The sequence below is a fragment of the Oratosquilla oratoria genome, chromosome 1, assembly GCF_046742065.1.
Source record: "Oratosquilla oratoria isolate Oo_2021 chromosome 1, ASM4674206v1, whole genome shotgun sequence".
NCBI lineage: Eukaryota > Metazoa > Arthropoda > Malacostraca > Stomatopoda > Squillidae > Oratosquilla > Oratosquilla oratoria.
Genome location: NC_134777.1, coordinates 123,089,903 through 123,104,813, shown reverse-complemented (window position 1 = coordinate 123,104,813; position 14,911 = coordinate 123,089,903). Strand labels below are relative to the sequence as shown.

Below are 14,911 nucleotides of genomic sequence, written 5' to 3'. Positions count from 1 at the left end.
AACAGGCTGTAAGGGATGGTGGAGATGGGAAGTGGTCAGGGGAGGTGTCACTGAGAACTTTGCCCCAGGGTGGCATTTTGCCCCAGGGTGGCATTTTGCCCCAGGGTGGCATTTTGCCCCAGGGTGGCATTTTGCCCCAGGGTGGTATTTTGCCCCGGGGCGGCACTTGGGCATGTAAGGGCTCTGACACCATGCAGGACCATCATATGCCAGTACCCATGGCTGGTCCCTTATGTGATGCAAATGTGGATAATCAAACTATTTATTTATTATTTTTACTTTTTTTTATTTTCTTAAATTTTATAAATATGTTCCTCTGCAAATAAACTCCTTCAGTTGTATTCCTCTTCAACCACCTCCATATTAGCCTTCCTCCTCATTCCTAACCCTGCTTTTCTTTCTTTTCTTGCATCATCTCCACATTACCTTCCCTTCTTTCTTCCTCTACTCTTGCATCAGCACATCATCTTTCCTCCCTCTTCTTCCCAAGGACATCTAATTTATACATGATGATCCTTCCATAGAAGTCTGTTGAAGTCTTGAAGTGGAGTTTTATCTTGGCAAGGGATGTTGGTGCAGGGAGCTCGAGAGTCTGCTCTGTGCCCACATCTTGAAGATGCCATGTGGCCACAGGCTCAAGGTCATCCTCCAGTGTAGTACTTCCTTCAAGGACGGTGTCTGCTCCCCCACAGAAGCCACCCTGTGATAAAGACGTTACTGTCAAGACTGTTCTGATTGGTGGAAGATTGATTTCATTCATCTAAGGGATTTCTGATCCATAAATATTCACTTAACCCAATGAATCTCAGTGATCCCTTCCGTGATTATATTTTGGTGAATGCCAGATGATTACAGCAAGTCCTCCTTATATGGTAATTCTTTATCCGGTAAATTTACAGTTACGGTATTTGGTAATTACTACCATTGATTCTATTTACGGTAAGAAAAATTCACAGATACAGTATCCGCTAGATATTTTGAAGAGGAAAGAGCAGGGAGAAGGTACATCTGCCATATCCTATTATTACATGTTATAATAGGTTCAGTATATGGTAATTTAAATTTGCGGTAAGGTTTTCAGGAACCCATATGTACCGAATAATGAGGACTTACTGTATTTATCCAAAATGGGGCTCATTTTCTAAAAGACTACAATAAAATTCCTATTTTTGACACACCTGCAACATCATAACATCTTTCAGAGACTGTTTTAGTAAATATTTGGTGATTTCAATGAATTCAGGAGCTAACATCGTCCAATACAGACCCTTGATATATTAACAACCCCTTCCAAGCTGGGGTCAACCCCTTAAATGAATAAAATTTATTGATGTTTGGCACAGTACTGTATTGTTTAATTTATCACCAACAATTCACCAGGGTTTCCATCCTTGAGGGTAACCTATCTGGGTACTGACTGCATATCTATTATTCGTCTGTTTATTATTATTTGCTTAATTTTCATTTATTATTAGTTATCTATCAATTTATTATTATTTACTATTTACCTCTTTATTATTCAACTATACCTATGCATTTATTTTATTATTATTGATATTATTATAATTTTTATTTATTCATTTTATTTATCATTATTATACTTTTTTTGCATCTGACCTAGTTATGGACCAAAAGGTCTCCTGTCTGTATGCTCCGCCTTTGTTATCCTTTGTAATTACTTTAGGGACTTTAATGACAACCCTTTGACACAAGGCACTCCACATTCTTTTTTAATGATTGAAGAATCAAACAAGAATGCTAGTCACTTTTAACTTCTGTTATCTCTTCATTCTGCTACCTTGCTTAAATATCTCCATTATCTTCTCCATCAATTATTCTCTTCAGTGGGCTATTGTCACCAAGGATAGAAATACTGGCTACTGCTGGATATATATAGGGAGAGAGACAGAGAAAGAAAAAAAGAAAACATTAAGGGTAATATCATATCAATATTAGATATAAGATCATAATGGGGTTGTGGCGTTAGTTGGTAAATGTGGATGCAGTGAGATAAATTTAGTAGCATATCTTTAAACTGCAGTAGACTTATGGGTGCAATGTTAGGTTACTTGAGTGTATACACTATATTTGGTGGGACAAAGATTTTATTTTATTTATTTATTTATTTATTTTTGTATTTTTTTAGTACACAAGACTCGCCCTAAATCTAATGAAAAGTTGGGTACAGAATGCTGAACATCTAATGGCATATGGCTAAGAGAGTCTAAGGCAGTGGTTCCCAAACTGGGGGAAATAATTACACTACCTACTAACTAAAAAATCTCAGATGAATTTTCTCATGTCTGAGAGAGAGAGAGAGAGAATGCCTGTTTATCAGTATATATGTACATTTGAAAAATAAAATAGTAAATAGTCACAGTGTGTTTTAACTACTCTTTCCCTCATACACATGAAAGGGGGAAATCTGGATGGTTGAACTGGATGTAAGGGGGAAATGACAGAAAAAAGTTTGGGAACCACTGGTCTAAGGTGATCTGTATTAGGCAGTCATCCACTAAATATCAACAGTACAATGTCAGCAGCAATGTTCTTATCTTAATTAACCAGGCAAATTAATATGAGAGTATTGATGTTGCTTTGTAAACAAAATGCACTTGATTATTATTGCTGCTAACATATCCCCAATGTTTTTGCTTCCCCAAAATATTTTTTTCTCCAAAATCTCCTTGTAAGATAATTATGAGTTGCATGTGGAGGTTTATGCAATGAATGTGGAAATTAAGGAAATATAAAAAAATGTAGGAAAAACTATATGTCAGAAAAGCTCCAGGGCCTGATCTACCTATATACCAAAAGGCTTCTTCTCCCTAAAAGGGAGGTACCCAGACAAGACAGGAACCCACACCTCACCAATCTCACCCCCATCCAATAGCCATTTGCTTCCCTGCCCACTGCCCAGGTTATAAGCAATGCAACAAGACAGATCACATCTATAGCAGGGCCTGACAGTCTAAGCTGGTTTACCCCCAGGGTCTGATGGAATATTAAATTGGATACAGAGAAGATACAAAAAGCTATTAGTGCATAAGATTCATGATCTAACTGCATGATCATTGGAAGAACGGATAATGCCACAAGACAGAAAAAGAGCTAATATGGTATACAAATTCACAAAGCAGAGAAAAAATAATAATGATGATATATAGAAAATTATATTAATAATGACTTGTGCTAAGGACCAGCATAATATCTAAATTATATGAAAAAAAAAAATGTAAAATAAAGATAGGCTACATATCCTTAAGATAATACATGGTGGATAACTAATTTTGTTCTTGAACAGGAAAATCATGTGTATCCAACTTGATAATCTTTTACTTGAAATGGTTGATGTGCTGCAAGTTGAGGAGATCATGTATGCTTGGATTTAGAGAGGGCATTTGACAAGGTATCTCGCAATCAACTTTTGTATAAGTTGGAGCATCCTACAGACCATATTTCATTACTGTCCACCATATCCAAATGTATGGAAAAACTAATAGCAGAAGGAAACCTAACTAATAAACTTGCTTCCCTTAGTCAACATGGAGTTGTGGAGGGCCATTCTACCAGTACACTTCTAACAAACATCACAGAACAAGTTCTGGAGGTATTTAACTTAAAATCACTACCAGGAAGAGCAGTTATGGTAGCAATAGATATAAACAAGGCATTTGATTGTGCCCAGATACATACTACCTAAAAGTTCAAAGAGCTAGACATCCACAGTGACAAGAAATGGTTTACAAACTTTTTAACTGGTAGACACTGTAGATTAACCCAAAACAACCAAATTTCTGGGACACAAGGATTGTACAATCAAATCTCCTAAAGAGCAATACTCCTATGTTATCCAACCTCTACACAAGTGACCTCTCAGTACAGTGCCAGATCCAGAGCATAACACCCAAATATTTACCTATGCAGATGACCTGACAAAATGGCATATGACCCAGCAAAGTAACTACAGAATAGCTGCTACAGGTACCCAAACTCAGACAAACTAGAACAGTGGCTAAGAAGAATAGAATAGAGGCTTTCCTCACAAATCATCAGCAACATTGTTCACTCCAAACAACCATGAATCAAGGAAACATTCAGCTGGAAAAGATCCCCAAAATCCTGGGCCTCATTTTTAATACATGTCCCTTAGCCCAGGCATCAAAGACCCGACAATGATCTGACAATCCTTTGATCCATCCCTTAAATACACTTGCATCCAAAACTCTTCCAATCCTTCTTTTAAGTGCTACTGCATAGTCCCTTAATGCCATCTCCACCTATCACCTACCACCATATCCCACTTATATTTGTTTGTCTTTTCTTAAACACTGTTTTCTATTGTCATCTCTTTTAAATCATCTTTCACATCTTTTCTCTGTTATGCTTCTTACCTGTCACCCTATACTTCCTTACTACATCTATTGACTCATCTCCCACTCACATTGAGGTCCCCCAACACCACTACATTTACATTCCTCCCGAAACTTTACGCACTAAATCAAACCAAAATGCTTCCCTCTCCTCTTCAATTTTCTCACTACCAGGGCCATATGCATTCACAAAATCCCACATCTTCCATCCCAATTGTACCTTCACCCACATTATCCTCAAATATACTTCTCTCCATTCCACCACACAATTACTATCTCATCTTATTTACCATAGCATTTTCTGTATATGTTAAAGCTGAACATAACATTACTACTGTATGCCTCTTGACTGTAAAATGACCCCAGTGAATATCCTGACAACTCTGTTAGATTAAGTGACACACAAGTGATTGGATCTGAAACATTGCCAAAACCTGTGGTGCAAGTCATTTAACATGTTATAAACCACTGGCACGAACAACACTGATGTTATTAAGAAATGAGAGCTCTCACACTTGCACCTTATTAAACCAGTATTAGCTGCATTGCTCATGTCCATAACCATTCATATATATATATATATACAGAGTTCCCTTGCCACTTAGCGCTTCACATTTCATGGCTTCAGTGCTTCGCGGGTTTTTTCCAAAATATTAATAAAAAAGTCATCAAAAAATAAAATTTTCTTAAAACTTACCATGCTAACACATGAATGTTGTGCCTTTCTTGTGTAAGTTTTGATAAATGATTAAAATGATATATAATATCGCTAGAGGGAATTTTATCAAAGAAAAAAAAAACGTTATCAGTGCGACGTCACAAAGTCATGCATTTTATGACTTACAGTATGTATATCTTGATCTATTAAGATTTTAGGAAAAAACGAAATTACACATTTGTATGATACTTGAGATTTTACATGCAAAAGCAGCTTAGTCTAGGTAAAGTATTAAGATCGGAAAACATTTGTGACGTCATCAATGACATATAGACTAATGGATGAAGAGATGGACATACATCGTTCAAATGCTTATGGTATATGGAAAATAATAATATGCTTATACTGTAAAAATATCAAGTCGATAATTTTTTTTATTTTTCTATCAGTGCGTCTGATCCCCCATAACTACTGTATAATAAATGTCAATTACTGTACTGTATAATGTTTTATAATTAACGATTTAAGTAAATACGTGTACTGTTGTAATCTTTGTCTCAAATATGTAAAGTGTAAATACTGCTTACATATTTTAAACATTCTGGTACCCACATACATACAAGAAAATTTCTAAGGGGGGGGGGGCAAATCCTATTTTGCGGTTTTTCACCTTTCGCGGGGGGTTCTGGTCCCCATTAACTGCGAAAAATGAGGGATCACTGTATATATATATATACATAATATATATGCACACACTTTTTTTTTTGGGGGGGGGCACTGTACATAAGGAAACACTCCTGAAGAATTTAATTGTTCCTCACCTGAAACTGTGCTATGACCTTCTCAACAATGACAGGCTCTTTGGACCATCTGAGGACAACCCACTGGGGTAGTCCCTGGTGACTATTCCAGCAGGTATCTGAACGCCCATCGAAGAGGTGCTGTTTCCCAAGTTCCTTTGTATTGCGATCCAGCACTGAACTAACACGGCACTCACAATCAGGAACTAAGGTCATGAGGTTTGAAGTCATAGCTGTGCTGGGAAGTCACAATAAGATTTACATATATAGGTAGGCTATTATAGGATGTATTTACCTAACTAAATATACAAGAAATAGTTATACTAATGAGGTCATGTCTTTTTCTCAGACCATCATATCTAGCTCTGAATTGACTTATTAATTCAACTTGGACTATATTAATTTCTTATCTGTATTTCTTGAGATTCTTTGGATAAGTGGCTTTTTTCAGTTTCTCCCTATAGCCTTGTGGTATATGAGTGGAAGATATAGTCAAGGATGAGTGAAAAAATTGTATTTACCTAGATGTACTTACCTAAATGGGTGGTGTACAGGGAATGATCTCTACTCATTCCATCCCCCATATTCAGTAGTTTGAAATATGACCAAAGATTTCTCTTAACTTTGAGAATGATCAGGATTTGATCCTGCCCTAGGCCACATATTCATATCTATCAGTACAATGTGAAGACATTTGTATATTAATGCATATGTGTTTGTCTTTTCCCATTATCCTATGCCATGGTTTTATATTTGTGTGTTTATTTACCTAATTGTAGTAGACAGGGTTGGAGCTATGCTTATGGAAGTCTTATCTTATTTATATTAATGACATGATTAATGCTTGTACTGAATATATATATATTTTCTATGCTGATGATATGACCTTTCGACATGGAAACACAAACATGTTGCCCCCTCCCCCTTTTTTTAAAGCTCGTATTATGTCACATGCTATATTGTGTGTGGGGCCGAGGTCTTTTGCATATAACTGTATAACTATCATTTTCATGTACTATTCTCTGGCAAAGATTTTGATTTGGGTGTATATGTTTTATTGGAGTGGTTTTGATGTATCCTGTTCTTATTCTTAATACTTTGTTTTGTGTAGTTTATTGGATGTCTATATTTTTCTCGAATGATGGAAACCATGCCATAAAGGTTTAATCGAGTGTAATTCTTAAGAACCATATGTAGACAGTTATTAAAGTTTCCTTTTACAGACAAAATCAATGTTTCCTACTGATTTTAGTATGCTAATATTCATGTTAATTTTCACAGTTGGCCCTTGATGTAGGCTTAAAGTCATGTTAGTATGAATAATCAAGCCCAGAATTTATCTTTTCCAATGATCATTGGCAAACACTTCTACAAAATTAGATTTTAAACCCATAACTCCAGAAAATAGAAAAATAATGAGACATGAAAAATCATACTCAATGTAGATGTTAACCCCCATCTCTCTTCTCTAACAAAGACATGGAAGGGGCAATAAAGAAATTGAAGAACTCCCAAGCTAAAGGCCTGAATAAGATCTCGGACAGAAATCCAAAGCACCTTTGTCCACATGCAATAAAAGCCTTGATTGATACTTTCAGTCACTCCTGGATGTACAATAAAATCCTAACAAGTCACCAGAAAACCTAGCATTCTACAGTCCAATTTCATTAATATCTACCATATCCAGGTTGAAAGGCTTAGGACAGAAAAAATGTAATTAATTTACCCACTTTCCCAAACCAACATAGATTCAAGGAGGGTCACTCTACCAGTACACTTCTCACAAATAAGTGCTGGAAGGATTCAACAAGAATTCACCACCAGAAAGGTTATGGCAGCAACAGACGTAAGCAAAGCATTTAATAAAATTCTGAGACAGAGATCCACAATGATATGAAATGACTAACACTTCTTAGGTGGCAGACAGTGCAGAGGGACCCAAAATGACCAAATTCCTGGAACTAAAAGTAAGTACAATGGAATCGCCCAAGGAGGAACACTGCATTATTCAACCTCTTCACAAGTGATCTCCCAACATCAGATCCAGAACAACACCAAGGTACTTCACTTTACAGACAATCTGATGACAATAACTCAGCAGAGTAACTACAAAATGGTGGCTATGAGCAATCACAGTTACTTAGACACACTAGAACAATGGCTTATGAATAATAGAATGAAGGCATCCTAGGAAATCATCGGTAACATTGCTCACTCGAGACAACCATGAATAAAAAACATCCAATTATAGAATTGAATGGTCAGGCCTTTCCATTGGAAAAGAACCCAAAAATTCTAGGCTTCACTTTTGATACATTACCTTCAGCTTACACATTACTGATCAGTCAAAATATACAAGAAAATAAACATACTGAAATCAGTTGCAAACACATGTTTTTGAAAAAAGAAAAAAAATTATAGTCTACAAACAGTTCTTGAGAATAATACTACTATGCCTTCACAGCATGGTTTCTAACAACTAATAGAACAAACATACCTGGCAAACAATTAAGTAAAACAGAATAATAATGAGATGCACAGAAATCATTCTAACGCCTGGTAATAGTAACCAACCCCATTGAACACTAGATGAAAATGGTAAAACACAGTTCTATGCAAGAACCCTTAACCCTTCTCACCCATAAGTACAACCGATTGAATACAACAAAAACTACACCAACAGCATATGACATGACACTACAACCACACAAAAATCACATTCACACCAAGGTCACAAAACTTCAAGACTGATCACCAAACTCCCTATCCCATCAAATCTACCCCTACAGGCCTATAGAAAAATCCCTAAAAAAAAAAAAAATAATAATAATAATAATAATGATAATAATAATAATAATTTGTGAAAAAAAAAAAAAACATAATATGATCATGTTCAATTCACCACTTAGCAGTAAGACAATAGCAACACAGAAGGCCTAGCTAGAGAACCAAACTGATCTAGATGCAACCATTATACAGAAGACACTGAACACTTCTTACACTGCCCCACCCTAACCAGACAACAAAGAACAGTTTTTGAGTAATTTGTGGGCCAATCTGGTGATTGTTGATGGTTACCTGGGAGCCTGGTTGATTGATGTTTATTTGATTCATAATTGTCAGAGTTGTGGAATGTCACTGATGGTTTCTGAAGGGATATTCCATTCTGTTTTGTTTTAATCACTGCAATATTTTCTTAGTATGTTTAGATGTTCTTTGCAGCTACTCTATAGTTGCTATACTGTAAGATTATCATTAAATCACCAGCACTTTGGTATTATACTGAGGATCTGGTTGGGGAAATCACCTGATGATTGATTGTGTTGGAATACACTGCACATTTTCCTACTATGGAGTTTGATGGCCATTTCTTGTCATTGTTGTGATTGTCTGTCTCTGTGATCTTTTTTGATAGAATATATCTGAGAATTTTGTCAAATGCCAAGGAATACAAAGATGTAAACAGCAACAGACATATTGGTCTTTACGGGGCTGCTTGTGAATTGAAAGAGGGTGTAAACAGTGGACTGTTAAGAACCATCAACTTAATTTAAGTGTATGAGCTCATGATGCTGAGAAATAAGTTAGATTGGGGTTGGACTCCATATAATTATCTAGGCCTTTTTTTAAAAGTGTCAATTGTACTTGAACTCACAACATGAACAGATAGTTTGTTCCAAACATTTACAATGCAGTTAAAGAAAAAATATTCATTAGTGTTTGATCTCTAGTAGACTATTTTATAATTCATTATTTCTTGTGACATTACTACAGTCCACAATAATCATCTATCTTCACATTACTGAAGCAGTGGGACTTATAAAGACTTCAATTAAATCACCCCACATTCTATCTTTGGACAAGCCAAATAAATTAAGTTCAATTAAGATGCTTTTCATAGGGTTCATTATGTAAATGAGGGATCATTGTAGTGATTCTATAATGTCTGTCTCTCTATATACCAAGGGTTTTATCCCCCTTACCAGCAAGGTAGCCAAAGTCAAAAGATATTTATCCACCCCTACCCACCACCCTTTCCTCCCTCTTATCTTAGCTCCTCATGGAGGACAGGTCATCCCTGTGATTCTACATTGTGCCCTTTCTAATTTGTTTATGTCTTTCATAATATATGGGGACCAAAACTGAACACAGTAATTGGGATTAGGTCTTACAAGACAATTGTTTAAAGCAATTACTGTCTTACTTTTTCAGTCTTGTGTTCAAATGTTCTTCCAATATATCCTACTAATTGCTGGGCAGTCTTTGCAGCTTTTGTGCACTGGAGGATTGGTTTTAAATCCTTAGATATTATGACACTGAAGTCTTTTTCTTTATCTGATTTTTGAAGCTGGTTACCATTCATGGTATAATCATTACAGTTGTTTTTATGGCTTACATGCAAAACTTCACATTTATCAAAGTTAAATTCCATTTGCCATATATTGCTCCACTCGGCTGAATGATCTTAGTCTAACTAGTTGATCCCTACCTGCTGCATTACTGATTTTACCAGCAGTTTTAGTATTGTCCACAAATTTTGATATTTTACATATTAGATCACTATCCATATCAGTTACATAAAAAAAGAACCAAACACAGATCCCTGCAGAACATAACTTGCTACACCACACCAGTTGGATGAATTTTCATTGATTCCAACCCATTGTTTTTTCTATTAGGAAATCTTTGACCCCATTATGAATATTACCTATGATGCCATGCAAGTATAATTTACTGAATAGCCAACTGGACTGATTTAAGTAGGTTTGTTTTCTTGCTGATTTTTGAAGTCAGGTCCTTGATGTATGTACTGAAAGTCATAAAAGTACAGTACTGTATCAAATCTGAGCTTTTCCCTCTTACAGGGGAGATAGCCAAGTGAAAGGCATGTACCTACTCCCACCCATTCCACTCCCCTCCACCACCCCTTCCTCTCTCTCATCTTAGCTCCTCATGGATGATGGGGTCATCCCTGTATCCTGCCCACTACCCAGGGTCAGAAGCAATGTAGTAAAACACAATACATCCACAGCAAAGCCACTTCACTTAATCAGTAACCCCCCTCTCCATCCCCTCATGCAGAAAAAAAGAAGACAGGAAGAAATCCCTTCAGGCTGCATCAAAATATCATTCACACAAGGGGGTGAGGAGGAGAGTGGAAGTGGAGAAGGAAATGACAGATAGGGATGATGAAAGAGTATTGGGATGGTTTGGACACATGGAAAGAATAAGTGAAGAAAGATTTGTGTGTGTGTGTGTAATTTATTCCTTCATTACCTCATTGCAGAGGTCGAGAAACCTGCCTCGTGTACACCGGTATGTGGCAGAAAGCAGTAATACAGTGGCAGAATTTTTTCCCAGCATTTGATAAAACACTTCAGTGAGAATAATTGGAAGGATATTCAACACATTATTGAGGGTAAATCTTTAAAAATGTAAGATTAAGTATTACTTTTGCCCAATATTTTGAAAGAAACTAAATCAAGTGAGAACATATACTTCAATTTATATTCAAAATCATCATATTCTTGCTACAGATTACATCTGCTTAGAAATGTCGTCTATATTTACAAAATTCAGGTTAGCCCCCTCAAGTGTCATCTATATTTACAAAATTCATGTTAGCCCTCAGCGTCATCTATATTTACAAAATTCAGGTTCGCCCCCTCAAATTTTTTATCCTGGATCCACCACTAACTTGAGGGGAAAACTGAGAACAAGATGGAAGGTTTGGGTGAAGGGGCCTTGAGCAAAAGGGGCATGTCTGTTGAGCACAGAAGGGAGAAGGCACAGGATGGGTGTGAGTGGAGGAATGATCGTGAATGGACTATACTTGACATGGTTTGAAAGGATTTCTCATCTTCTCTATTTTCACCTGAGGGGATGAGGAGGGAAAGTTACCATGTAAATAAAGCATTTGACCCTGCTGTGGATATACTGTGTCTTGCTGCATTGTTTATGACCCAAGTAGTGGGTGAGATGCAGGGACAAACCTTCATCCATGAGGAGCTAAGATGAAAGGGAACCAAATGGGTAACATATGGGAGTGGTATGGCTAGGGTTGGGTGCATGCCTTGGCTGGCTACCTCCCTTATAAGAAAGAAGCCTTTAGTATGTAGATAGAACAACAATAATAGTAATAGTAATAATGATAATAGTATAATAATAATAGTCTATATACCAAGGGCTTTTTCCCCTTTACAGGGGAAGTAGCCAAGTCAAAATGCAAGTAACCTACTCCCACGCATTCCACTCCCATCCAGTATCCTTTCTACCTTCTCATCTTAGCTCATCATGGGTGATGGTTCATCTCTGTATTGTGCCCACTGCCCTGGGATACAGCACATCCACATCAAGGCTGCTTCACTTAATCAGGAACCCCCTCTCTGTCCCCTCATGCAGAAAAAAGAGAAGACAGGGAGAAATCCCTTTGGGCTGCATCAAAATGCCATTCATACTTAGCCACTTTACCTCTCCCTTCCTTGCATCATATCATCTATACACAGCCATTCTCCACTCACCCCTAGCTCTTTCCTTCTCCCTTCCATTCTCAACAGACATTCCTCTTATTCAATGCACCTTTCACCCCATTCATCCAGCTCATCCTTAGTTGTCACCTTAAGTTCACTCCCCCCACCTCTGCCTTCCAAACCTCTTTCACTAATCTTTCTTCACACATTCTTTCCATGTGTCCAAACCTTCCCAATACTCTATCATCAACCCTATATACCAGCTTCTCTTCTGCCCCAGCTCTCCTTCTCACCTCCTCATTTCTCACCCTATCCAACCTTGTAATCCCTACCTTACTTCTTGGACATTTCATCTCAAACACATTTAAACTTTTCCTTTCCTGCCCTTCTTAAATTATAAGTCTCTGCTTCATATAATGCCATCAGAACAATCACCCCTTCATACAATTTCCTCTTAGCATCCATTCCTAAATGCCTATTTCCCATGACACTTTTGAATCCACGAAGACATTTACTTGCTTCTCTCAGTCTACAATTTACAAGTACTTCCACCACTCCTCCCTTTCCTGTCACGTGCAACCCCAAATACCTAAAGCTATCCACTTCCTCCAGCCTCTCCCTTTTAACACTTCCAACTTGCTGCCAACCTCTCCCCTCCCATACACATCTCATCACCTTAATTTTACCCACATTTACCTTCAGCTTTCTCCTATTGCATACCTTCCTGCTCTGTCACTGACACCCTTAATCCCTCCTCTGACCCTGCCACAAGCGCAGTGTCATCAACAAACAACTGGCTCACCTCCCACTTTTCTTCATTTTCTTTAACAATCTCCAGTCCCCTTCCCATTTCTCTTGTCTTTACCTTTCACACAATCCCATCCATGTACACATTGAACAGCCATGGGAATATACATCCTTGTCTCAGTCCCACCTTTACCTTAAACCACTCTCTCTCTCCATTTCCAATTCTAACACAGGCTCGACTACTCTAGTAAAAACTTTTGACTGCCCTTAGCAGCTTTTCCCCAATCCCATATATCTGTAAAACCTCTCACAGTGCCATTCTGTCTACCTTGTCATAAGCCTTTTCCAAATCAATATAGGCCTAAAAAACATCTTTACCTTTTGATAAAGCTTTCTCACATATCTGCCTTACCACAAAAATCTGATCAGCACAACCCCTACTTTTCCTAAACCCACACTGTTCCTCACTAATCACTTCCTCTGCCCCTCTCACAATAATAGTGATAATAATAACAATAATTGATTCAGTTTTGTGTCATGAACTTTACTCAAAGTAGGCTAGAATGGTGTCTCCTCACAGAGGACTTTCTGAAGCAGGGAATTTAATGTCGTATGCTCTAACTATGAACTCATTTGCAAGGCAGAGTTTGAACTGCCTTCACTCACAGACTCTAACACAAGTACTAACACTCTAACCCAAGTACCCCAATGACAGTACACTTAACCCTTAATTTAACGGACAAATGTGTGCAGACCATTGTCCGTTATTTGCAAAAGTCTGTTATTTGAAAATCAGGTCCGTCCATTACCAATACTGGATACCGGACATAAGTCCGTTATGTAGAAAATTGTCTGTTAGGTTTCAGCGTGCACATACATATTAGATATGTAATAAAAAGCTACAGTACATATGTATAATGATGTACATTACATATAAAGAAGAAATTGAACCATTTCTTACCTAAAATCTAGTTGCTGTTATTTACATATGTACAGTACAGGATCTCCATTGGATTAGTGGCAAATTTTCACTTTACGGACTTTGTCCAGTATTTGACTGTTACTACCGGACACCTATCGGACAAATTTTCATTTTACGGACTTTGTTCGGAATTTCACTGTTACTACCAGACACACTTTTTTGTCCACTAAATCAAAAGTCCGCAAATTCAAGGTCCGCTAAATCAAGGGTTGAGTGTAATTATGAACAACAATAATAATATTTTTTTCCTATTTAGATGATTCTCTATCAGGCCAACCCCTTTCTCAATAACAATATCAATAATAATAATAATAATAATATAAATAATAATTATAATAGTAAAAATAATGATAATAATTGTTACCTCTAGTTTCACAGACTGCAAAACTGCAGCCCCTGTAGCTGGCAATGGTCCTTGGTCCTTCCCATAGATCACTGTTGGAGGGGACTTTGAACTGATGTCTGGTCCATAAATATTTGTGGGGACTGTTTCTGTGTCAGGAGGTGCTCAGATGAGAGGAAGGGTGGGAGGGGTGTGGAGGGTATTTAGGGATGAAATGGGTGGGAGTGTTTTTATGCCTTTCCCTTTTTGGCTACCTCCCTTGGAAGGGGGAAAAAGCCTTGGTATATGTATGTATGTTTCTGTGTCACAAGCTTATAGCAATGGGAAGGAAATGGTTGTTGATTGTCAAAACTCCTTGTGAGAATAAGGTGAAGGAAATACTGTTGAGGTTGATAGATCTTAGGATGCACCTCCAGACGGAGGTAAACAAGTTAACGAATTTCAAAGATGTAAATAACTGATGTCCATCTTGCAGGTCTTGTGTTATTTCTAGTCAAAATCTTAAACATACTTGAATGTTTTTTCAAAGTGAATATGT

General features: G+C 37.3%; 2 protein-coding genes across 5 annotated transcripts in view; one reads left to right on the top strand and one right to left on the bottom strand.

Moving 5' to 3' along the window:
- The window catches only part of LOC143026020 (protein C3orf33-like), a 64,254-nt gene that overhangs the window by 4,710 nt on the left and 44,633 nt on the right, over nt 1-14,911 (top strand). The gene's annotated exons all lie outside the window — the stretch shown is intronic.
- Nucleotides 96-14,911, bottom strand: part of LOC143026033 (nuclear receptor 2C2-associated protein) — a 34,565-nt gene continuing 19,749 nt past the window's right edge. For 2 of the 4 annotated variants that reach the window (XM_076186032.1, XM_076186036.1), the window contains 2 exons: nt 5,853-6,069; nt 96-700 (listed from right to left, as the gene is read on the bottom strand). In XM_076186032.1, the coding sequence (XP_076042147.1) occupies nt 464-700; nt 5,853-6,062 (447 nt within the window). In that variant the 5' untranslated portion in view covers nt 6,063-6,069 and the 3' untranslated portion in view covers nt 96-463. The remainder of the gene's footprint in view (nt 701-5,852; nt 6,070-14,911) is intronic. The other 2 variants (XM_076186042.1, XM_076186026.1) reach the window with 2 other exon arrangements.